The 27,900-nt window shown below is 32.0% G+C and overlaps 3 protein-coding genes across 12 annotated transcripts in view; 1 reads left to right on the forward strand and 2 right to left on the reverse strand.

Moving 5' to 3' along the window:
* The window catches only part of LOC109601588 (trafficking kinesin-binding protein milt), a 52,631-nt gene extending 32,256 nt beyond the window's left edge, over positions 1–20,375 (reverse strand). For 2 of the 6 annotated variants that reach the window (XM_049968021.1, XM_049968020.1), the window contains exon 1: positions 4,788–5,283. In XM_049968021.1, coding sequence (XP_049823978.1) covers positions 4,788–4,890 — 103 coding nt within the window. In that variant the 5' untranslated portion in view covers positions 4,891–5,283. Of the gene's footprint in view, positions 1–4,787; positions 5,284–20,298 lie in introns of those variants that run through there. The other 4 variants (XM_049968024.1, XM_049968022.1, XM_049968025.1 and 1 more) reach the window with 3 other exon arrangements.
* LOC109602359 (protein abrupt) lies at positions 282–27,842 on the forward strand. 5 transcript variants are annotated; one of them, XM_049968028.1, is made up of 10 exons: positions 282–340; positions 25,106–25,246; positions 25,389–25,707; positions 25,760–26,011; positions 26,067–26,135; positions 26,964–27,070; positions 27,123–27,226; positions 27,279–27,391; positions 27,442–27,556; positions 27,606–27,842. In XM_049968028.1, exons 3-10 carry the CDS (start codon positions 25,419–25,421, stop codon positions 27,619–27,621), a joined length of 1,065 nt encoding a protein of 354 aa, XP_049823985.1. In that variant the 5' UTR covers positions 282–340; positions 25,106–25,246; positions 25,389–25,418; the 3' UTR covers positions 27,622–27,842. The 5 variants fall into 5 exon arrangements, with proteins under 5 accessions (XP_049823985.1, XP_049823984.1, XP_019874274.2 ...); XM_049968027.1 differs by lacking the exon at positions 282–340 and adding an exon at positions 22,723–22,943; XM_020018715.2 differs by lacking the exon at positions 282–340 and having other exon boundaries at positions 23,017–25,246.
* Positions 16,269–17,915, reverse strand: LOC126265691 (uncharacterized). The gene has a single exon (XM_049967948.1). It carries the CDS (start codon positions 17,913–17,915, stop codon positions 16,269–16,271), a length of 1,647 nt encoding a protein of 548 aa, XP_049823905.1.
* Positions 27,843–27,900: the final 58 nt, after the last annotated feature.

Below are 27,900 nucleotides of genomic sequence, written 5' to 3' on the forward strand. Positions count from 1 at the left end.
CGTGGTGACGTTAATGTTATGTGTATACACGGCGAAAAACTTATTTATTTAAAATGTACTTGTATACATCCGTTCGAAACGTTCGAACACATTATTATTAGACGGTGACTTCATATGCAAACAGCGTTATGTAAAATGTAATTAAATCGACCGCATAAACATTTAAACGGTAGGATATCCAAATTAACGACCTCACACTTCGATTTTTCCGTCGTGATTGTTGAGAAAAATACCACATTGTCATAAATGCAATAGTTAAGTTAAGATTAGTTGTTTAGTAACAACAGGTGTAAAATTAATAGTGGAATGTGGCGTTTATTGACTGTTGCAGATATTTTTCGTAAGTGACACAATTTACTTATAGTAATTAAAATCCCATCGACTGCGCCAATTTAAAAAAATTAAAAGGTATAGGGTGACATTTAACTTATTTATTATAAGTTTATGGACAATGGAAAAAAGTACTGATTTAAAATTTTTATACCAATTATAACTTGTACTAATTTTCTAATCTAATTTAATTTATGTTTCGTACGAAGTTTGAATGGAGTATAGATATTAGAAAGAAAAAAATCACCCTTTTAATATTTTACATTTATCCTATCAGGAAGTATGTGTAATGTCTTGGCCGGTACAAAGCCCAGACCACAATCCAATTGAAAACCTTTGGGATGAAATTCCATGAAAAAAGACTGTCAAATTTTAATATGAAGAAGTTCAAAATCATTGAAAAGAAATGTCAAATAATTATATTGAAAAGCTACTGAAATCAATGAAAAAAATGGTATTTAGAGGTTATTAAAAATAATGTATTTAATACTAGATAAATATGGGGGAAGGCTAAAAATATGGAAGGTTTTTTTAATTTATAGTTGCTCTACCTTTGACCCCTAATTTTTTTTAAAATATTAATAAATACCTAACTAAACCCATTAAAAACAATTATATTGTCGTATTATTGATAATTAACATACTGTATAATTGACAATAACATGGACAAAATCAATGAGTTCTGTTATATTCAGTGGTGACCAATTAAGTTGAATATTATGAGATTGTACCAAAAATGTACTTTGTTGTCGATACAAATAAGAAAATTTAAATGGAAAAAAGCTGTGTTATACCAAATTTTTCTTTAAAAATATTAAGTTCAAATCCTGCTTGAACCTCCCTGGAATAAATTAAAAAATGTTGTACATCAAAATGCCTTCCAATTCACAGAAGCAAATTTCATTAAAATATCTATAGTAGATTCACATAAGGTATGAAAAATAAGATAATTATAATTGGTATTATTTACCCTAATATTAAATAAATAATAATAATAATAATAATAAATAAATATGTAACCGAAATATTATTTCGTAACTAGTTTGAATGGAGTATAGTGTAACATCACAGATAGTATAGTTTAGAAAAGTTTATATAAAGTTTTATTCTTAAATGAACCCTATAATTGCCCTTTTAATATTTTACCTTTAACACCCTGTATACACAACTAGTATATTTCAAAAATGAGTTGACAGATCAATATTTTTCCTCAAATATCCCATACTCTCAATAAATATTGTGACATTTAACATTGTTGCTTTCCACAAACAAAAACATCTGCTCCAAAGGCAGACAATAAAATTATTTGTTACCTTAAAAAAATCAGTCTTCCAGAATCACAGGACGTTAAATTAATCACGATTATCACACGTTCAAAACTACAGCACAGTTTCACCTACCGAATGGTGAAACAGCGAAGGCTTAAAGGGGAGCGGCGCCATGTCGCACGTCGAAAGTATACTCATGACTGGGGGTCGGATGTCTCTCCACCCCTAAAACGCATTTCCCTTGCGAATACACGCACTCGCTCCATCTACGTCGGCCCCGTGCCGTCGCGAGGGTGCGGAAAATTTTACGTTCCTAACCCGACCTAAGGGCGGTGTCGATGAAATTGACGCGGCCGGCAAAAATTATGCGGGCAGGAAATGCATTGGTGGGAATTCGGTAGTACCGGTTCGCAGATTTAACAGTTAATTTCTGACGGGATTTGCATTCGAAAACGGACCTGGATATTGGACTGTTAGAAACGATCTGATTTGTGGTTTGGTGCTTCGATTTGCGGACGAAAAAACAAGTGCGAGGCACTCATGACCAAATACGTGGTGGAAAGTGCAGCGGCACGATTTACTTTTACCTGAAATGCGTTTATAAATAACGTAATTTATTCAATTATAAATTGACAACGGGTAATCGCGATTAATCAGATTTTACTAAAATGCGATTCCGTATCGGAGAAAGTTGTTGAATTATACTAAATATGTACAAAAAAATTATTTGTACTAATTAACTAAATTTCTTTAAATTTTTGTGTTTTTATTGTTCTTAAATAAATAAATATTTAGATATTTATGAATTAGTTAATCATTTTTTAATAAATTATGTATTTGAATCAGAGTTTTTCAGACATTTCAAATTTGTAGAAAAAAAAATAAGTTACAGAAAAATAATTTAATAACCTTCTTCAGCTTCTGGTGAAAAAATGACAATGATAATTTAATAACCTAAATAACCAACAAATGTTTACTCAATGTTACTGTTTATGATAAATAAAACTCTCATAATTTAAAAAATACATATTTAATAAAAACATTTCGAAAACTCGAAATAAAATTTATATATATTCTCTCTCATTTAGTGAAAACAACCATAATAAGTGTTTTTCGAAAATCAAATATACTAAACATAAAACTAAAAAATGTCCCTTATTAATATTTTTAGATATTTTACATTGTATCTAAAATTATTTAATAAACTCCATAAACAACAAATGTTTACTCATTGTCACTTTTTTAAGATAAATAAAACTCTGATCATTTAAAACATATATTTAATACAAACATTTCAGAAATTTCAACTTTTTGGAAAAAATCTATCATAAAAAAAAATAAAATTTATATATTTTCTCTATCATTTAACAACAAATAGATAACAAAAGTTATGCGAAAGCAACTAAAAAAGTAATTTATTAATTATATTATTTAAATAATTTATTTATTGCTGAAAATTAAAAAATGTCCATAACAAGTATTTTTAAATTTTTAAAATTTTGTCTCATATTTTACATTATTGAATTTTTGTATGAGTAAATCAATCTATAAAAACTTTTATAGTAAATTTTACATACGTAAAATTTTAATTATAAATTTTTGAGTTTCTTTTCATTTACTTATTATTCATAATAAATAAAAATGTGATGATTTATAAAATATTTATTTAAAACAAATATTTTAAAAATTTCAACTTTTTTCAAAAAATAAGTTTTATAAAGCAAATAGAATTTTTTTTTTTGTTATTTAGCGAAAAGTAGATAATAAAAATTTCGTGAAAACAACAAAGAAAAATATTTTATTAATTATGTTATTTATTAAATAATTAACGTTTTACAACGTAAATTAAAAATTGTTTTATTAAAAATAAAACTGAAAAATGTTTATAACAAGTATTTTTAGTTTTTTAAAATGTTATCTAATTTTTGTATGAATAATTTAAACTATGAATTTGTTTATGCAAAATTTTGCATATATAAATTAGGAAAAATATTGTTATTTTTATAATAATTACAAATATATTTTGAAAATTTCATCTGTCATTTACTGCAAAATAGATAACAAGTTTAGTAAAAACAACCAAAAAATGTGTTTTATTAATTATGTTGTTTAAAATATAATTTATTTTTTGCTTATTATAATATAAATTAAAAATTGAATACTAAATATATATATATATATATATATATATATATATATATATATACATATATATATATATATTTAATTATATATATTTTTTTATATTATATATAGATTAGAATTATAAATGTCTTTGAATTCTTGCGACTTTTCGTTTATTGACACTTTTTTAATAAATAATAAATTTAGTATTTGAAATCAGATTCTTTAGAAATTTTAACATTTTAGAAAAATTAAATAACAAATATAATATAATAAATATAATAAAATATATTTCTTGATCTTTTTATGAATAATAGACAAATGTTTTGATACATTAAAACATTAAAAACCAATATTATGTTATTTTTTTGAAAACTGAAATTATTGAAAACTTTTTCAGTCATTTTTAATTGTAATGTTTCATGAATTATTATGTATATAAAATTTAAAAATATTATTGAAGTACACAATAATAAATCAGTTTCATGTGGTGATTATTGATTGTTTTCTTTTATCATTAGATAATATTTAGAAACGTATATAAACTAATTACATTAGAAACCAATATTTTATTATTTTTTTTGAAAACTGAAATTATTGAATACTTTTTCAGTAAGTATTTTTTACTAAATTTAAAAATGTAAAATTTATCAAGTATTCATAAGTTTTTGGTTTTATATATTTTTCATTGTTGAATTTTATGAATACGATTATATTAAATTAATTAATTCATTGCAGATTTTATGTAAATTAGGATTAGAAAAGTCTTTGAACTCTTATGATTCTTATTGTCTATTGTTATTTTTATGATAAACATAAATCTGAACGGTTACAAAATGTTTAATAAATGAATTTTAGAAAAATTCATAAAAAGTCTAAAAAACAGTTAGATAAAAAATAAGTATGCAACAACAGTATTGTGAAACTGATCTATTAAACTCGTCATTCTTCATAAAAAGAATTACTCATTTGGAATATTTAAAATAATAGGCAGTCAAAAATCACCAAAAAGAAAATGTTAAATTTTGCTTCACCAAACAGAAACGTTCAGTCGTCAGCCTTTACCGTTGTTCCAATTGGAGAGCATCTCGCCCTGCTTCTCCCAATCCTTGATGTTGACCGGCCTGCCCAGCCTGACCCTGGGCCTCGACTTCTGCACCCTCTCCATCCCCGCGCTTCTCACACCTGACCATCGTGACTCATAACTGCACACCAAATACGATAAACACACCACGTCCAAAAAAAAAAAAAAGTAAACGAAATCAACGCACAGTCCCGTGTCCAGTTAAGAAATAAAAAACAAATCGGGGTACGTTCCGATTGTACGGTACACTGGCGACTAACCCGCGTTCACTGGTTAGGCGTCGCGACGCCACCGTCCTGGCGACTTTTGGCCGGGCTCCAGCACATTTTCGAAACGCGGTCGTACCCGTATCTCCGAACACCGATAGTCGCCCATCAATGGAATTCGATTGTCGGACGTCGCGGAACGACGTCCGGTGATTGTCGACGGGCGAATTGTTCGCGGGGCATTTCACTTTTGCTACCGGGACACGCGTGAAATTTGCAACATATGGTTCGCACACACACACACACACACACACAAAACTGGAGCAAGAACCGTTTTTTAGTTGTTAGAGAATACGATTTACAAGTGTTAAGTTTCTTTTCAATTCGATCGTGGTCGTTGTTGAAGTGACAGTTGGTCAGTGTCGACGTTTTATTACTTCATACCTATTAATAACTGCTAATCGAATTAATACGATCGTAATCGATTGTACTCTTTGATTAGTAGACGATGATTAGAAAGTTCATGCCTAAAAACTAATCATTATAATAGAACTAATTAAAATATAATATTGTAGGGTAAAAAAGTAATTTTATACTTTGATTATCGATTATGTTCTTTGGTTATTAGAAAGGTTATCATTAAAAACTCATATTCATATTAGAATTTAAAAACTAATTAAAATATAATGCGAATAACGGAGAAAAATTAATCAATTAATTTTATGGGTTGACAACATTTAAATAAAAATGTATTAACTGAATTTTAACATCAAAATATAAAAAGATCATTAGAGAAAACAATAATAAAATCTATTTATACAATGTTTATCGATTTTCAATGATTATTATTAAAACATACTCATACTAAAATTTAAATATTAATTAAAATGTAATACAGAAAAATTCACAATTTTAATTGTAATGTTTCATGGATTATTAATAATATTACAGTATGTAAATAAAATTTAAAAATATTGTTAACGTACACAATAATAAATCAGTTTCATATGATGGTTATTGATTGTTTTCCTTTATCGTTAGATAATATTTAGAAAATTTACGTCTAAATACTAATCATATTAGAATTTATATATTAATTAAAATTTAATTAAAAAATACACTGAAAAATTACCACAAAAATACATAAAAACTAAACAGATTAGTAACGTAAGTAAAGTTTTATTAATTTTCAAAATATAAATAAGAATAAACATTAAATATCATAAATTTATTGTTAAAATTGTAATATCAAAATATATAAAAAAAGATTAATAAAGTAAACAATATTAAAATAACTTTTATAGGATGATAATTTATCGTTTTCATTGATTATTATAATTTAAATACTAATTAAAACAAAAAGCAAAAAATATTCTGAAAAATTAACAAAAATAATTTAATAAATTGTTAAAAATACAATTAAAAAACATTCCTTTATCGTTAGATAGATATTTAGAAAATTTACATCTGAAAACTAATCATATCCGAATTCAAATATTAATTAAAATTTAATTCAAAAATTACATTGAAAAAATAGCAAAATGTAAATTAAAAAAACATTGAATAAGCCAACTTTATAGACAAATTTTTTATTCAAAAATACATAAAAATTAAATAGATTAGTATCTTAAGTAAAGTTTTATGAATTTTCAAAATATAATTAAAAATAAATATTAAATCACATAATTGTCAAAATTGGAACATCAAAATTTGTAAAAAATGATTAATAAAGTAAACATTAATAAAATCACTTTTATAGGATAATAATTTGTTTAAATTAAACAGATTATTGACTTAAGTAAAGTTTTATGAATTTTCAAAATATAATTAAATTTTATTTGTTTATTCTTAAACATAAATATGACAAATTTGTGATATCAAAATGTATAAAAAATGATTAATAAAGTAAACAATAATAAAATCACTTTTAAAGGATGATAATTATAATTATTATTACAATTTAAATACTAATTAAAACAAATAGCACAAAATATTCTTAAAAATTAATTAAAATAATTTAATAAATTGTCGAAAATATAATTAAAAAACATTGAATAACAAATTTATTGCCAACATTTTAATATCAAATTGTAAAAAAATTTAAAAAGATTATTAAAATAAACAATAAAAAATTAATTCATGTAATAAAAACCAGTAATCTTAGAGTTTAAATACTAATTAAAATATTATACGAAAAAATAGACATTGAATAATATAAAGTTATTCAATTAATTAATTAAAAAGTAATGCAAAAAAATATTATCAAAAACAGTTCTGCGAATTGCCAAAAGTTTAATTTTAAATGTTATTACTATTTTTACAATATTTAAATCAATTTAATTAATAATAAAATTTATATGTTAAAGACCCACTCATATTAAAATTTAATCATTGAAAATTAACAGAAATAGTACTGCAAATTGTCAAAATTTAAAAAATTAAAAACATCAAATGTATGACCAGAATCGTAATAACAAAATGTATACAATTTAAAGTTAACAACACAATATATCAAAAATTTTTAACTAAAATAATTTTGTCAATTGACAAAATTTGATTAAAAAAAACATGTAAATTTTGGACCACAATTTTAGCTTCAAAAGGATAAAATTTAAAAGAATATTATAATAAACAATACTTTATATTTTTAACTAGTGTATTTTTCGCATTATACTAATTAAATAATTAATAAGTAGTGACCGTCTAATAATAGTACCGACAACGATTTATTGTAATAGACTGTTTACTGAAATAATGTTTTTAATTTATAAATATTTTAATTATAATATTCTATCAATAAACTTATATTTTTTATAATTTTGACAAAACTTGATAAAAAAATTGGTTGAGTTTTTCAGTTTTGTTTCGCCTTTAATTAGTATTTTAATTTTTAATATTATATTTTTTAGACATACACACATAAACTCTTTTAACACTGTCTACATTGTTATCAAAATATAAATACATAATTATTAATAAAGTAAATAATACTAAAATATATATTATTACATTTGGCAAGAGAGAATATTTGCTCAACAAATCCATTAATGAATTTGCAAAGGTCGCGAAAATATTTGCCAATGTTCAAGCCAAAAATAATAGGCAAATTACTATTGGAAAACATTCAATATTTTCTATCAGGACGATCGATTGTATAAGAACGTACCAGGGACTAAAATAGCAATTTCCTGTCATACAAAAATATCGTAGATAAATAAAATTTAATATTACTTTCAGTGGCCATTTATTTTTAAGTATTTTCAACCATTAGGTTAATTCGAAACCATTATAAAACCACCCGAAATATATCCATTAACTTAAAAGTAGTTCGAACCTATTTTTACTACAAAACACACCAGTCATTGATAGGAAAACACCTAGCACAAAACACAGCAGGAATTTAAATTGACAAATTACACTTTAATAGGCTGTTTAAATTCCGCAAATCAATTTCAACTGGTCGCGACCGCGATGAATCCGTCCCAACTGAATAAACTAAAACACCAAGCGAATTTTAAAACGTTAAATGTAAAAGTCGATCTGCCACCTTGGCTGATTCGCAAACAATTAAAATTAATAACCAACCGTGAAACGTTGAAATGTGGAAATACAGTTTGCTCAATAATTTACGGTGAATTTTGCTCACACGCCGGAAAAACGGCACACGAACACAAATCCCATAACGTTATTGCATACATACAGGAGGTTTTCGAAAATTCGCCTCGTTCCAAATTTAAACTCGCACTTCCTGTTGTCACGAAAACACGTGTCTTTTGATGTTCATCTAATTTTCGATTTGTGTTTTATATCAAAGGTTCAGGAACAAATTAAAAACTTTATCTACGTTTACGTCAAACTAATGTGATGTTGATTGTATCAAATTTTATAGTTTTGTTTAATTTTATATAGATATGATAAAATTTAAGTGCTAATTAAAGTATAATGCGAATAATACTGTGAAAAAAAGTAGTTATGTGTTTTGTCAAAATTTAATTTAAAAGACATTTAAAAGCATCGTTTAAATAAAAATAAAAAAATTAAATAAAAATACAGTTTCAATTAATTATTATAGCCATCGATTGTTTTCTTTGATTGTTGGGAGAAAATCAGAAAGATTGTATATCTAAAACATAACTTAAATAATAATTAAATATACTTAAAAACGGCTGAATATTTTAAACAAAAATGGTTCCGAGAATTGTCAAATTTAAATTATGTATAATTAAAATGTATAAAATTTCAAAGATTATTGAAATAAACAAAACGAACGTTATGAATTATTTTCATTGTTTACTACAAAATTTATACAGGATGTTTCACCTTAGAAGTTTATGGACAACAGAAGAAAATACTGATTTGAAAATTTTATAAGAACTATAACTTGACTTTAACTACTTTTCTAACTTATTTTGAACAAAATTTTATATCCGGTTTAGTTTCGTGTTACTTTTAATGGAACACCTTGTATATTATTTTTAAATTCTACATGTAATTGCAAATAAACTGACTATACCACGTCCTATATCTAAACCCAATTGATTTTCAACTATTATTATTGTGTCTAAAATGTCTATAAAGTCACCTATTCTGATGCTGGGAAATTCATTTTTGGCATATACGTTAACCAAGGCCCATCCTATAAATAGCCATTATTAGTATTCCCAAATTTTATACTAATTTATTAAATTAATTAAAGAAATACATATTTTTCTCTTTAAATTAAATATTAATCAATTAATTAATAATAATAATGAGCACACATAGGATTTTTATATTTATTGTAAAATGTATGTCAATATTAATTTTATGTATAAGGAATGCTTAGACCATCAAGATTTTTTAATATTCAATTTAATTATGCTAAAACAAGTTTGTCAAACAATTGATGTTAAAATTTCATGTAAGTATTAAACACCCCGTATAAAATTAAGGAGTACTAATAAAGGCTCCTTATAGGATAATACTTGATTAACGCATATGCAAAACGTAAACTTTCTAGCATCAAAATTAGTTAATTTACTGACATTTTAGTTAGATCATCAATTTGTCAAAAGTTTCAGAAAAATGTTAACTCAAAAACTCTTGGGTTTATGTATAGGACATGATATAACCATTTTATTTGAAACTCTATGTAGAATTTAAAAATTCAAAAATATACAGGGTGTGCCATTAAAAATAACAAAGTTGAAGTCGTCAAATTTTGTTCAAAATAAATAAGAAGATAAGCTTCCCATTATAATTGCTATAAAAATTTCAAATCTATATCTTTTCTCATTTTTCATAAACTATTGAATAAGTTAGTGAATCACCCAGTAAATATAAAAATGAGTTATTTTAGAATTTAAAAAATAATGTAAGAAGACACTTAAAAAAAAAGTTTAATGATCAAATTTTAGTAAAAAAAAAAGATTGAATAACATTCAGAAACTTTATCACGACATTAGTGGATTATTTCATATTGTATACTTTTATTTAAACCATTTAGAACCATTTGTAGTTGTACACAAGCACATACAAAATTAATAAAGTAGAAAGTAATGATTACATTCGCCTCATCAATAATTAATGAGCGTACATTACATTATACATATTTTTTTTTTCTTAGTGGCGTGGAAAATTGTTTCCTATTGTGAGAAATGCGATAAATAACTTCACAATGATTAACGTAGAACGCGTAAATTACTGTGAACTTCACACGACGCTCTTGAAATGTAATGTGTACGTAAAATAAACGACTAGCTCGTTCTTCCTGTTGTTACTTTCGCGACGGCATTAATGAATACTGGAAATAAAATTCTTCTCCGTTCAATACACCACACATCTAATATTAGATTCTAAATGCGACCACTAAAACTCTTTTTATTTTATTAATATTATTTTTGGAACAATCAGGCGAAAACCGCAGTGAGTAACTCTTTTATCGTTTCCTAAAACGTTCACACAGCTTATTATTAATAAGAATGAATCGTGACTGTGTGCTAATTGTTTCAAACACACTTTAATATAGTTTCAAAAACTGTGAAGCAACCGCAGCCAAATCGATTGCAACAACCGCATTAGAAATGCGTTACACTTCAGAAACATCGCAGGATTAATTAGTAAAATATTTATTTTTACTCCGTCCGTACCGTACTCATCACACAAACTCGCCCATGTCGTTAACGTGGCAAATTGGCCGTGCGAATTTTCACTTTACACCGATTTTATACACTTGTCGACGCACATATTGAGGTAGGAAAAATGTGAGGGCCTTGTCGCGATTGGGGACCGACTAATCTTCTAAATAGAATGGCACGGTGCCATGCCCTATTACATGTTGACACAATCAGGTTGGGCATGGAAAAATCGATGGAATGGCGAAAATAACTCATAGTTATAGCCAAACCAATGCGATCGATAAGAATATGACCTAGAATCATAATACTAAAAACCCGATTGAAAATAATATGGGGATCAGTTTACTCCTTATTAATTATTTTCGTATCAAAATTTAAAAAAATTCAACATATATGACTAACTAATAATAAAAAAACAACATATTTCCTTATCATCTCTATATGTATTTCAATTTAATCAAGTTTGTAATAAAATATTTCACAGATGAATACAGCTGCTCATAACCCAGACTGTGTTGCTTGAGACCTTCGCCTTCGGCCTCATCACCACACTGGTTTCTTTCCACAAGGTGTATCAAACACAATATATCTGGCTATAGTACTTTCCATCACCATATAAATCCTACTTGGTGTTGATCTCATGATTGTTCTCAACAGAACTGAACATGTACACGATCTCCTTCTTCAACATAGTAGTGATAATGGGGTAAAAACACTACCTAACACCCACCACAACCATGAACAAAAATGTGGTCGTTTTGGAACTGATCATTTTTCTTATAGTCTCTGTATGTACTTTAATTTAATCATATTTAAAAATTTACAAAGAAATTCTAGTGCTCCATTTATAATAAAATATTTCACAGATAAATACCAAAATACTGATGAAAAGACTTTCAACCCACAACCCGAATACAAACTTTAACTGCTCATAACCCAGAGTGTGTTTCTTGAGAACCTTCGCCTTCGGCCTCATCACCACACTGGTTTCTTTCCACAAGGTGTATCAAACACAATATATCTGGCAATAGTACTTTCCATCACCATATAAATCCTACTTGGTGTTGATCTGATGATTGTTCTCAACAGAACTGAACATGTACACGATCTCCTTCTTCAACATAGTAGTGATAATGGGGTAAAAACACTACCTAACACCCACCACAACCATGAACAAAAATGTGGTCGTTTTGGAACTGATCATTTTTCTTATAGTCTCTGTATGTACTTTAATTTAATCATATTTAAAAATTTACAAAGAAATTCTAGTGCTCCATTTATAATAAAATATTTCACAGATAAATACCAAAATACTGATGAAAAGACTTTCAACCCACAACCCGAATACAAACTTTAACTGCTCATAACCCAGAGTGTGTTTCTTGAGAACCTTCGCCTTCGGCCTCATCACCACACTGGTTTCTTTCCACAAGGTGTATCAAACACAATATATCTGGCAATAGTACTTTCCATCACCATATAAATCCTACTTGGTGTTGATCTGATGATTGTTCTCAACAGAACTGAACATGTACACGATCTCCTTCTTCAACATAGTAGTGATAATGGGGTAAAAACACTACCTAACACCCACCACAACCATGAACAAAAATGTGGTCGTTTTGGAACTGATCATTTTTCTTATAGTCTCTGTATGTACTTTAATTTAATCATATTTAAAAATTTACAAAGAAATTCTAGTGCTCCATTTATAATAAAATATTTCACAGATAAATACCAAAATACTGATGAAAAGACTTTCAACCCACAACCCGAATACAAACTTTAACTGCTCATAACCCAGAGTGTGTTTCTTGAGAACCTTCGCCTTCGGCCTCATCACCACACTGGTTTCTTTCCACAAGGTGTATCAAACACAATATATCTGGCAATAGTACTTTCCATCACCATATAAATCCTACTTGGTGTTGATCTGATGATTGTTCTCAACAGAACTGAACATGTACACGATCTCCTTCTTCAACATAGTAGTGATAATGGGGTAAAAACACTACCTAACACCCACCACAACCATGAACAAAAATGTGGTCGTTTTGGAACTGATCATTTTTCTTATAGTCTCTGTATGTACTTTAATTTAATCATATTTAAAAATTTACAAAGAAATTCTAGTGCTCCATTTATAATAAAATATTTCACAGATAAATACCAAAATACTGATGAAAAGACTTTCAACCCACAACCCGAATACAAACTTTAACTGCTCATAACCCAGAGTGTGTTTCTTGAGAACCTTCGCCTTCGGCCTCATCACCACACTGGTTTCTTTCCACAAGGTGTATCAAACACAATATATCTGGCTATAGTACTTTCCATCACCATATAAATCCTACTTGGTGTTGATCTCATGATTGTTCTCAACAGAACTGAACATGTACACGATCTCCTTCTTCAACATAGTAGTGATAATGGGGTAAAAACACTACCTAACACCCACCACAACCATGAACAAAAATGTGGTCGTTTTGGAACTGATCATTTTTCTTACAGTCTCTGTATGTACTTTAATTTAATCATATTTAAAAATTTACAAAGAAATTCTAGTGCTCCATTTATAATAAAATATTTCACAGATAAATACCAAAATACTGATGAAAAGACTTTCAACCCACAACCCGAATACAAACTTTAACTGCTCATAACCCAGAGTGTGTTTCTTGAGAACCTTCGCCTTCGGCCTCATCACCACACTGGTTTCTTTCCACAAGGTGTATCAAACACAATATATCTGGCAATAGTACTTTCCATCACCATATAAATCCTACTTGGTGTTGATCTGATGATTGTTCTCAACAGAACTGAACATGTACACGATCTCCTTCTTCAACATAGTAGTGATAATGGGGTAAAAACACTACCTAACACCCACCACAACCATGAACAAAAATGTGGTCGTTTTGGAACTGATCATTTTTCTTACAGTCTCTGTATGTACTTTAATTTAATCATATTTAAAAATTTACAAAGAAATTCTAGTGCTCCATTTATAATAAAATATTTCACAGATAAATACCAAAATACTGATGAAAAGACTTTCAACCCACAACCCGAATACAAACTTTAACTGCTCATAACCCAGAGTGTGTTTCTTGAGAACCTTCGCCTTCGGCCTCATCACCACACTGGTTTCTTTCCACAAGGTGTATCAAACACAATATATCTGGCAATAGTACTTTCCATCACCATATAAATCCTACTTGGTGTTGATCTGATGATTGTTCTCAACAGAACTGAACATGTACACGATCTCCTTCTTCAACATAGTAGTGATAATGGGGTAAAAACACTACCTAACACCCACCACAACCATGAACAAAAATGTGGTCGTTTTGGAACTGATCATTTTTCTTATAGTCTCTGTATGTACTTTAATTTAATCATATTTAAAAATTTACAAAGAAATTCTAGTGCTCCATTTATAATAAAATATTTCACAGATAAATACCAAAATACTGATGAAAAGACTTTCAACCCACAACCCGAATACAAACTTTAACTGCTCATAACCCAGAGTGTGTTTCTTGAGAACCTTCGCCTTCGGCCTCATCACCACACTGGTTTCTTTCCACAAGGTGTATCAAACACAATATATCTGGCAATAGTACTTTCCATCACCATATAAATCCTACTTGGTGTTGATCTGATGATTGTTCTCAACAGAACTGAACATGTACACGATCTCCTTCTTCAACATAGTAGTGATAATGGGGTAAAAACACTACCTAACACCCACCACAACCATGAACAAAAATGTGGTCGTTTTGGAACTGATCATTTTTCTTACAGTCTCTGTATGTACTTTAATTTAATCATATTTAAAAATTTACAAAGAAATTCTAGTGCTCCATTTATAATAAAATATTTCACAGATAAATACCAAAATACTGATGAAAAGACTTTCAACCCACAACCCGAATACAAACTTTAACTGCTCATAACCCAGAGTGTGTTTCTTGAGAACCTTCGCCTTCGGCCTCATCACCACACTGGTTTCTTTCCACAAGGTGTATCAAACACAATATATCTGGCAATAGTACTTTCCATCACCATATAAATCCTACTTGGTGTTGATCTGATGATTGTTCTCAACAGAACTGAACATGTACACGATCTCCTTCTTCAACATAGTAGTGATAATGGGGTAAAAACACTACCTAACACCCACCACAACCATGAACAAAAATGTGGTCGTTTTGGAACTGATCATTTTTCTTACAGTCTCTGTATGTACTTTAATTTAATCATATTTAAAAATTTACAAAGAAATTCTAGTGCTCCATTTATAATAAAATATTTCACAGATAAATACCAAAATACTGATGAAAAGACTTTCAACCCACAACCCGAATACAAACTTTAACTGCTCATAACCCAGAGTGTGTTTCTTGAGAACCTTCGCCTTCGGCCTCATCACCACACTGGTTTCTTTCCACAAGGTGTATCAAACACAATATATCTGGCAATAGTACTTTCCATCACCATATAAATCCTACTTGGTGTTGATCTGATGATTGTTCTCAACAGAACTGAACATGTACACGATCTCCTTCTTCAACATAGTAGTGATAATGGGGTAAAAACACTACCTAACACCCACCACAACCATGAACAAAAATGTGGTCGTTTTGGAACTGATCATTTTTCTTACAGTCTCTGTATGTACTTTAATTTAATCATATTTAAAAATTTACAAAGAAATTCTAGTGCTCCATTTATAATAAAATATTTCACAGATAAATACCAAAATACTGATGAAAAGACTTTCAACCCACAACCCGAATACAAACTTTAACTGCTCATAACCCAGAGTGTGTTTCTTGAGAACCTTCGCCTTCGGCCTCATCACCACACTGGTTTCTTTCCACAAGGTGTATCAAACACAATATATCTGGCAATAGTACTTTCCATCACCATATAAATCCTACTTGGTGTTGATCTGATGATTGTTCTCAACAGAACTGAACATGTACACGATCTCCTTCTTCAACATAGTAGTGATAATGGGGTAAAAACACTACCTAACACCCACCACAACCATGAACAAAAATGTGGTCGTTTTGGAACTGATCATTTTTCTTATAGTCTCTGTATGTACTTTAATTTAATCATATTTAAAAATTTACAAAGAAATTCTAGTGCTCCATTTATAATAAAATATTTCACAGATAAATACCAAAATACTGATGAAAAGACTTTCAACCCACAACCCGAATACAAACTTTAACTGCTCATAACCCAGAGTGTGTTTCTTGAGAACCTTCGCCTTCGACCTCAACTTATTCGCATAATCGGTATAAAACTTGATCCTTTCCCAAATAAACCCATTGTCCATCAAGAGAAGAATCAATCGGTTGATCTGTTCATACATCGGATAACCTTTGACCATCACCAAACTGGTGTAGGTCTCGAAAAGCTTCTCCTCCACAATATGTATCAAAGGCATACCGTTGTTGTCCAGGTAACGTCTGGCAATAATACTTTCCGCCACAAGCTTGTACACGTTACTGATGTGACCTTCATAGGCCACCAAATCCCACATTATATTTGGATTATCATTCACGACAGCCCTTTTGATAAACTGTCTGTATCTCGGATCGTTGTGTTGGGCACAGTATGTCGCAATGTACGGTATGACCACCAAATCCATTTCAGAAACAAAGAGATCCTCCTTCGTGTTTATCTCGTGAGCGTACTGGACGGAACTGAACATGTACACCATCTCGTTCCTGAACATGGTGGAAATAATAAGGCAAAAATACAACCAAGCGCCCATCAAAGCTCTAAACGACAGGGTGGTCTTTCTTAATTTTATTGTGGAGCCGACCAACGACGCAAACACAGAGAAAGTCATAGCACAAACGTTCAACCCCATGATCTTGTAAACAAGAACGGAAGCAACAGCTGCCAGGATAAAAACCAGCCAAACTTGCCAAGACAAGATGTGATATATCCTGACTTCAAACCCTAGAAGTTTTGCAGTTGGAACTATCCAAGTAACTTTCTTCGAAATGTAAACGTAACTCATGTCGAAATCCATAAAATAATCATCCATGTTACTGTAAGCTCCGATAACCACATCATGTTGGTGGCTCTGCAGCCTCCCCAATCCCTCATCAAAGGAGCCGTTTGGCAATCTCTCACCCCAGAGTTTGTCCGTTTGTTTCGTTGTCTTTATTTTGAAACCTAGCCTTTGCTGTACCGTTTTATATATGTCGTACTCGAAGCCAGTTATCAAATTATTAGATATAAAACTGAAGGGAGTTACCTCTTTAACCAGCATTTTCATCGTGGTGTTGCGCCATGTTTTAGGAAGGTGACCTACAAAACTTACATCAAAGAAGGAAACTGAGTTGCACGACCCTATTTTGCTCCAGCTTAAATCTTCTTCGTACACATTCTCGAAAACGTAGGGATTAAAACCGAAGATTTGCAAGTTGAAAATCAACAACACCTTGTAAACGTGATGCTTAACGAACAAAGGCAATAAAGTGTTACTGAAGTTGTCCATAAGTAGGACAAACAAAGCTCTAGGATTGAAGTGTTGGCGATCGTTCCTTAGCCAAAACTCAAGATCTTCAGCATCCAGTTCTAAGACGTAAACGTCTACACGTCTATATTTAAACGCCAGATCGTACGGTGGACTTTGGACGACAACCGGCAGCGTCAGATTAAGAATAGAGTTTGTCAAAACTATGGAATCTGTGAGCTTGTTAAGACTGATGTATTTTTTTATTAAGTTGTCTAAGCAACTACATTTGCTTCCCATAGTCACAATTTCAACAGAAAGCTTAAACAATAACAACAGCTTGAGCGTCATGGAAAAGTGCATGATGTGTGAGTGTGTTACACAACAATTATTTAAGCTCGACAGTCATTAGTCACAGTCAAAAAAATACTCATTAATGAACTGGTAATGACAAAACTCTATACACATAAGTAAATGCATACGCTAATCACATGTTTTATCTGATGTTATCTCGACCATTTACAAATCTGTAATAAAGCAACTCAACGAAAAACGTTATAGTGCTGAGCACAATACCATAACCCCATAATCTAAACGAAAAAAGTAACTCCAACATCCCCAATTTGTAATGGTCTCTCAGTTTCTTACTTTTGTACTTCAAACCATTAATGTACTCGGTGTAAACCCCGATCCTATAGTGTATGAACCCGTTGTCCAAAAGTTTAAATATCAAGTCGTTAATTTGCCCATACATGGGATAACCTTTGACGAAAGATAAGCTGGTGTAAATCTCAAGTAGCTTCTCCTTCACAATATGGATAGTTGGATATCCGTTTTGGTCCAAGTATTGATTGGCGATGGCGAACTCAGCAACGATTTTATACGAGGCGCTGATGTGACCTGAAGAAGCGACCAGTTCCATGGATTTGGAGACGTTTTCGTTGATTTTCGCCCGCGATATGAACCTCCTAAATCGCAAATCGTCGTGTACCTGACAATAGTTTCTGACGAACGACACTACTGATATATCTGCGTCAGACGCAAACAAATCGTCTTTAGTATCGATTTCCTTGTAGTATTTGACCGAGGTGAACATGTACATCATCTCGTTCTTGAACAGGGTAGACATAATTAAGCAAAAGTAAATCCAGAAGATCAACAGTGTACGATATGAGGACGAGCTTCGCAAAAGTTTCGTGGATCCGCCCAGCCAGACTTTAAACATGAAATTCCATGCAGTCTCCACCTCAATATTCATCGCTTTGAACACGAGAACACTGATAAAACTGGTTGCGAAGAAATACAACCACGCGTCCCAAGGCAGGATGTACAGGAATCGCGTTGCGTAACCCATAACTTCAGCTGCAGGGGTCATCCACACAACCTGCTTGGAAATGTACACGTAGGTCATGTCGAAGTCCAAGGAGAAGTCACGCATGTTGCTGTAAGCTCCGACGGTTCCGTCGTATTCCCGTCTTTGCAAGCTTCCCAGTCCTGAATAATAACTACCATCTTTTTCTTTCTCGCCCCACAACAGGTCTGTTTGTTTTGTAACGTTGAATTTGAAGCCCAACTTTTGTTGTGCCACTTGAAGGATGTTCATTTCGAAACCCGAGTACCGATTTTCGACGTGATGGGTGAAGGGCAGCAACATTTTGGCCAACAGATGTAACGTGGTGTTGCGCCATTGTCTTGGAAGTTTATCTAGAAAACTAACGGGTGACAACAGTTATTGCGAAGGTAATTCTCAATACCTTGCCAAGATACGTTGAGGTCGTCGGAACAGCGTCCGATTTTGCGCCAGGCCAACGCTTTTTCGTTCACGTTCTCAAATGCATAAGGACTGAAGTCGTGGACGTCCAATCTGTGGTCGATGGCTAACACTTTGTAGACGTAGTACTTGACGAAAATGGGCAAAATTGAATCGGGTAGAGTGGGCAAGTCCAAAACATAAAGGGCACGAGGATTGAAGTGTTGTTGCCTTTCGAATTTTTTGAACCAAGGCTCAACATTTGCTGGCGCCAAACGCAAGACGTAGACGTCAACTTTTCTAATCTTTGGGGACGCATTGTTGATCATGATGGGATAAGATAACTTTAAAGCTGGATGCGTCATCACTATTGGATCGATAATTTGGTTTTGGGTTAAGTAAGATCCCACCAGTTTGTTGGCACATTCAATGAGATTTGAAGGTGAATTTGGTTGGATTTCTAAAGGTTTTGCCACGATAATTGAAAATACGAATATGAGGATCGAACTTAAGTTGAACATTTCTAAGGAAATAAGCTATAAGAACGTGGACAATAAAGCCAAATTACTCTGTTATATGGAGTGTTTACATGTTTACATTACATCCTTTGTTACTCAGCGATTAATGGAAAATATTTATGTGAGTGTCTAGCAAATGAATCTTGACCAATAACCATTTATACCACAAATGTCTATTCTATACAACTAAATTATTAAATTTATGTGACAACCATTATCTTCATAATGACCTAGAAATGCATTAATTTTAAATAAATGCGTAAAACATGAACGTAAACTAGGTTTATTTTGATTCACCGCACCTAAATCAACATCCGTCATCGATAAACGGTATCTTTCTGACTAAACTAAACGAACAAAGACCAAGAAAATAGTGTAATGTTAGTTTGCAAACAAAATGGAAAAAACTACATACCAGTGAGGGTTTCCTGATCTCTCGTGCTCCGATCGTGGTGAAGCGCGCGCTCGGCGCCGCTCTGGTCCACCGGGGCTGCCAGCTTGATGAACAACACTCGTCACTGTGCCTGAGAAATCAAAAAAGAACAAACGGTCACCAAAAATGGCACGTCACACGGGGATAAACACGTCGAAAATAGCCAAACCCGGACGGTGTTAATTATAAACGACGCGACATCCGGACACCGAAACGATCCGTTTTAGCGGGAGGAAATTTTGTTGTTTGGATGTTATCGATTTTTCGATAAAGGAACTAGATAAGGGACATGTGCGATCGATTGTCTGAGAATTCCACAACTGTATTTTCGCTAATTGTATCTAAATTGATGATGACACGTTTGTTGAAAACCAAAACAAATTGTTATTGTTATATCAGCGGTTGACTATCTCATATGCATCTCAATTAGATGTCTTTGGTTATTACAAATATTTCCAGATTCGACAGAGAGAATGTAATATTTTACATTTTACTTAATTTTGAAAAACTGTTGTTACAGTCACAACTTGTATTCTTTGGTGATTCACCTAGTTTACTCATTAGGAGTTTGGAGAATAAATCACCAGAATGTGAATTATAAACATGGACAAATTCTTGCCATTCTGACCAATGGGCTGAAGCTGGTAAATATGATGAAATAGCATTAAAAAAATTTTAGCTCGAAAAAGATTTTGATGACTGATGGAATTGTACATATTAACCTTATCAGCCACATAGTCCAAATATTCCCTTATGTGAGTTTCATATATTTTGGACTTTTATATTATAAATAATAATGATAATGTGATTATGATTTCAATCATTTTGTTATTTATCCTTATTTGTATATTTCATTCGGTACTCATCTCTGACGTCAATCAATGATAGAAAGATCAATTAATGAGAGGTAATAAAAAATTAATATTGTAAGATATTATAAATATACAATTTGTTTTTCATGTTTGTAAATATGTTGATTATTTCTCTTATTATAATGATTTGACTATCACTATATGAAACTGTTCCTGATTTTGAACTGTGACTAATGAAAAAAAAAATTATTCATTATAATTTGCACCAATATCTCTTATATCTTCGTCTGAAATTCTACAATCAGAATTTCTGCTATCGGTGTGGAATTTACAGCATTAGTTATTCTCTCATTTAATACTTCAATATCATTTGGAGCCGGTTCAGCATATTCCAGTAGTTCAAGGCGACCTAATAAATAAAAGTTCATTATTGTTAAATCTGAAGATTCCCATGGCTACTTAATTAGACCATATGTGGCTGTTCAGTTTATGCCAAAATTTCCATCATGCTAAAAGTGAAGTAAAAAAGGTATTTCTTAAATTATTTCAGAATTCTTCAGAAAATCTCTTCTGTAATTTGTAAATGACATCCTAATTTAACCTTTTTTTGTCAAATATATAATACAGACTTTTTGATTTAACTTTGGATACTCTCAATACCGACAATTTTGGGATGAAACGACTCCCTGAATGTAAAAGTCGATTTATCCAAAAAAAATGAAAAATATATTTATAAATTTTTTTGAAAAGTTGTGGACTTTTTTCTGGCTTTTATTTATTAACTCGTTATTAAGTTTTTTGGTGACTTCCAGGAAAGTAGTTCCTGTAAAAAGCTTTCATCGTTTGTCAAAAAAAAAAAAAAAATAATAAAAATAATCCGAGTCCATTTTCGTATAGATATTTTAGAAAAAAAAATACGGTTGAAGCAACAATATTCTACAAAAATTAAGCCATGGACAGTCAGTTTCTCTCTGATCTGGAAAAACACGTAACAGCCAAAACCAATTTGAGACAAAATATACAAATAAATAATAACAAAATCACAGTAACAATTCACGTTTTCAATACATAAGTTGAACTTCTTCTACTTTTGTCCTAAGATAAAACGGAATTCCTCCGTTTACAATGAACTACTTGTCTTAAAACAAATGAACAACCTACTATAATTGATCCTTCCACGTGTCCCACCTAGTTCGGCCTTCCCTCATCTGAAACACGATGTGGGAAATTGAAATTTGAATTAAATTTAAGTGAATCTACCGAAAATTGCCCCCTAAAACTCTACCGTTTTATTAAACTACCAACTAACCGGCTATAAAATACAAACACAATAGAAAGTTGTCTACCACTGGTTCAAGTATTTACATAAATCTTACCAGAAAAAAAACGGGGCAAATTAATGCCCAAAAAAAAAACAGAAGAGTTCTAAAAAAATAGAACCACCACACAAAACCACATCGATCACAAAACTAATAAACAAATTAACTTCTGCATCCTAAATTTCAAAACTAACGGCGAAGGTTAAGATGACAATTGGCAAAATTTACCAAGCATAACTTTCAAATCTTGATGTCTATATGCGTTATATCACGTATACAAGAGTCGTACCTGCAAACGTAGCATTCGAGTTTAGTGTCGCGGTTCGAGGTGTTTTGTTTGACTTAGGCATTAGTGTATTTTTTGGTTGTGAGCGGTGTGATGTTCGAAATGCTGTACAAATTTATGGTGCATGTGCAGTTTGGTGTTTGTTATCAGTTGTGTTGTGTCGTTTTTATGGGTTATGGGAGGTATATTACCAAAATATGATCTGGGACCGTAAGTGCAGCTTTACAATTCGTATCACGGATTCAGCCTGCGTTTCCGCAACATTTTCTTGAACATCTGAAAAAGGATTATACAAATTTTAGGCGCGGCACAGGATGCTGAAACGTTCAACTGGAACTGCAACGCATCGGTTTCGATTATTGCTTCAAATTAAACAAAATCGTGTTTATTTAAGCAGATAACAACAAATGCGATAAAGTTTGCAACACAATTTCCAATTGGAAATTTTAATTCACTTAACAAGTAAACTTTTTAATTACAACGTGTGTACATTATTTGTTTTTTATCAGTTTTTACGTATTACACGTTTAAATATAAAACCAATTATCAATTAATTGTATGCAGTATTATACTGAGGACTGAGGAAATGCACAGAACGTTTCTACACTAAAATAACTAAATTAATACTGATGTTACCATCCAAATACTAAATAAACTAGTAACAACCTAAAATATGTAATACTGTTAAATATGATTCATGTGTGCATATTTTGAACCACAAGCAAACAATAATATTGTCACCCAAAAGATAACCAAGTCTATTACCATTTTTTAAACGATAAATTTGTGGCATTGGCGAAAACTGGATTTGTGGCAAATTATCGTTGAAAAGGTCACGACTTTGTGTAACGTCTAGGTTTTTTCTGTTGCATTACATCATACACATAAATAAAGCAGCGTTAATATAAATTTAACGTATCGGGAATGAATGCGAAAGATGTTATTCATTTCATTCAGATTTTGGCATAAAAATCTTGGTGTTTATTTACCACAACTGACCTAATTAATATCCAATACACGAGTTACGAGTATTGTTAACCTTATGATTAATTCAGTTGCTATTGTTGAATGACAGAAGTATTTTTAACGGTCATTTTCGATAATTTTTGTTAGAAACGGACAAAAGAATCACATTCATTTTTAACATTAGTCACATCGTGAATGTTGTTAACAAACGTGAACATTGGAGTTAGTTTACGTGAAACACTAAAACAAATTGGACGAATTAATTTTCAAGGAAACGTTCGTGACAGCTTTACGGTTACATGCACATGCAAAAATCCCACCGAACTAACGAATTTTGGTTGATTTTATGTGCGTTCCAAGCGAAAAAAACACACAAAAAACCAACCCTTACTCACTTTTTGACATTTCATATTTTCATCGCCGAAATAATCCCAAAATCACACGCGAAAAACGTAACTAAAGCCAAGTCGTGAAACGAGTCAACGTCCAACAACACACCGCACAACAATTAATTAAGTTTTCTCGTTAAATTGTCACTTAATTAAAGGCATATTTCAAACAGTTAACGGAACGGCCTTGCACATTAGACATTCCAATTTCTGGCAGATGTCAAAAGAACGAATTGAAAGATTGTCGAATAACGCGGAGTCGTAGATCGACAACAGATGTCTCTGGCAGTTCTGAGGAACTTTTTTAAACTTTAATTGTATTGTTTTACAGGTATATTTATATTTTTGCAACCTTACTAACCATAAATATAGAAATAAAATTATTGCCACTGTGATTTTTCATGTTATTCCACATAAAATAAAATTTATTGGATAGTGGCGCCATCTATGAGAGAGTGGCTGAACTCTCATATTGAACATCTGTTTACCAACTTAAAGTTATACTGAAATCAAATTATTTTACAATGTAAAATTTTAAAAACAGTCAAATACTCACTTTAATCGTTCACAAATTCTACAGTCTTGTTAGTATTTACGTTTTTCTTTATTATCTCGAATATAAGTAAAAGTTACCCGAAAAAGACGTTAAACAAAACCAATTAAACAATAACCGTTGAATTAAACGTAAAAAGTATATTGAAAATACGCAAAGAAAATAATCTTAAAAAGAGCACCTTAAGGAATCTTAACGGTGAAGACGCACTTCTTAATTTTCCCAGACCGTAGCAGGGAAAATTCTTTTTCTTAGTTGGTCAAACAAAAAGAAAGACACATATTGATTAAAATTAAAAGGCAGTTTATTTTTACGTTTTGAGATGGTCTTCCCTCAAAATTCATCCCGGTCCTTCTGACCGATCTGACAACAACAAAAACAAGCGGCATTTTAATTTTATCGTGTCTACAATGGCATTAACCGCAGACGATCAACAGTTCTGTCTCAGATGGAACAACTTCCAGGCGAACATCACATCCCAGTTCGAGGCGCTGCGCGACGAGGAGGACTTCACGGACGTGACGATCGCCTGCGAGGGTCAGCGTCTACAGGCGCATAAGGTGGTGCTGAGCGCCTGCAGCCCATTCTTCAAGGAATTGTTCAAGGTAATCAACCCCCTGGGTAATTTCTCATCCAATCGTTGGCTGTATTGATTGATTTCCACCGTTCCCTTTTCGAAAACAATTAATCTTCGTCGCATTTAGTCGGTTAGGCAACTAGACTTACCGTTTCTGAGTTTTTCCCCAGTCGAATCCGTGTTCGCATCCGATAATATTCATGCGAGATGTGGAGGCGCGCCACATCGTCGCCCTCATGGAGTTCATGTACGCGGGAGAGGTGAACGTGGCCCAGGCGCAGCTGTCCGCCTTCCTGCGCACCGCCGAGTCCCTCAAGATCCGCGGACTGACCGACAACACGGAAACGGACTTCCCCAAGGAGGAGGAGCTCTACCTCAATCCCCAGTCTTCTATCAAAACGAACGGCGGGCTCGCCAACAAGGCCAAGAGTCGCGCCCAGATCAGCTCTTCCAGTACGGTCACATCTAGTCAAGACGTTGCGGCAAATGGTACGGCCACACAATACCATACACGCAGTATTTGAATTGGTGGTTTTTGTAGAGGCTCACTCGAGTCCGCCGCCGAAAAGGCCGTGCAAATCCGACGCGGAATTGCCACGTCTGCGGCAGATTAAGGAAGAGAGCATGTCGGTGAATCCGTTCGCGATGCAGCAACAGGAGAGAAGCCAGCTGGATAAAGCTTCCATACAACCCAAAGAGGAACTGCCCGATTATCTAACCGACGGCGATGAAGACGACCATCTAGACAATATGCCCAATTTTTATACGTCGAATGATGTAACTGAACTACCTGGTGAGTTAAGGCAACTTGTCATTAGGGGTTTGTCATTTCTGAACTTGACTTGCAGGAGGCATGGAGATTATCCCGCAAGCAACGAATTACAACAAGGATTTGAGTCAGGATGGACCGTCTCAAGGTGTGTTCCTAATAAAATTGTTGAGAATAAGTGGAAACTGAATCAACATTGATGATGGCTTGATGTTGCACAATTTTATTCACACTTTAAAAAAAAAACTATTTGCTTCACCAGATCAGAAAAGGTTGTGCAATTTCAACAATAAACCAAAGAGAAATAAACAGTGTATCAAATAGTATTGTCACCGATAAGTGGAAAACTGAATCGAGATTTATGTTGGCTTGACGTTGCACAATTTTATTCTTTGTCCCTCAAAGCTTTAACGAAATATATGTTTAAATATATTCAGACAAATAAATTATGTGCAACTTCAACAATAAGAAAGAGAGATACAAAGAAAATAAAAACACTTGGCCGTATTCCGAGAGAATGAATTGCTGATGAATTGAAATTTGTTGCAGGCTCGGACTCTAGAAAGCTGCACTCTCTGGACCCGAGACCTTGCGAGGAGTGCGGCCGGGTGTACAGCAATCTGTCCAACTTGCGCCAGCACATGAAACTGATTCACTTTCCCACTTACGTGCAATGTCACCTGTGCAAAAAAACGTTCAAAACGGACTTGTACCTCAGGAGGCACATAATAAGTTCGCACGACGGACTGAACAGGGGTCTGGTTAAGAGTTCGGCCGTCCTCCAGGACAATTACGGTCACTGTGTCAATACTAAGAACAATAACTTGGATCCGTTTCAGTTTAGGAGCAAGATCACTTAGATAGGTTTTATATTGAAATGTTGCTTTTAATATACGTGTATCTAAACTGTTTATTGTTTTTTTTTATTCGTTGGTTTAGTAGTTTGAATTATCTGTTAGTTTGTGTTTTATTTAAGCACGTTTTCGGCGCAGAAGGTTAGATTGGACGCCGTTCGATCTGCCAGACACGGATTTGAGTGACAGGTTGATGGAAAGGCGGGAAGGAGATATGAGAAATAGACTGGTAAATATCGCGTTCAAAATATGCGACACCAAACTAAGAATATCCTTTCTAGATAAAACTGGGCGAGGGCATCGAAATCTGCGAGGATCAATTACGAAGTGTCAAATGGAGCGACTATAGAAAACTCACCAGAGGACTAGCAACCATTTTATTCAGGTAAAGTCTCCAAATCATTTGCGTTACGAAAACAATAATTTTCTTTGTAAAGTCCGGCGGAACTTGCAAGTTGCTCAGTGACTGGCCAACGATGGAGTAGGGCAGGGAGCGTGGAAAGACCAGTGAAGCCGGCACTAGACAGAGCAAAAGTCCAAGCAATAATTTGTATGTTCATCTTCAATAAATAAAATGCGATTCTAAATTTAAAATTTCAGCTTATGTTGCGACTAGATTTCCGATGGTTGAGATCAGTAGGATCAAACAGGTTTTGGCATACAAATGTAAAGAAAATTCAACCGCGTTCAAGATGAAAGCAGTGCGTTACTACGGGTAAGGAGCTGTGGCGGAATAACATTTGTACAAGTGTTGTTTGTTTTAGGGAACAACATAAGTAACGACAAATTTAGATGTGTCAAATTAAGGATTTAATCCTAACAATTACTACTTGATCGGCGTACTAACTTTAGATGAGATCAGTACCAGTAAATTTTAGACTGCGAGTAGTACGAAAAATATAGATTAGAATTAACACATTTTATTAGTTATAAATTTTATCAAATGTTGATTATTTTTTGTTTTATTAACACATTTGTTTACAATAAAATCTTTTAACATGTTCGTGTAGCATTTTTATATATCGTCCTATTCTATAATAATATAATATAATAATAATA

This window comes from Aethina tumida, chromosome 5 (genome assembly GCF_024364675.1).
Source record: "Aethina tumida isolate Nest 87 chromosome 5, icAetTumi1.1, whole genome shotgun sequence".
In the NCBI taxonomy this organism is placed as follows: Eukaryota; Metazoa; Arthropoda; class Insecta; order Coleoptera; family Nitidulidae; genus Aethina; species Aethina tumida.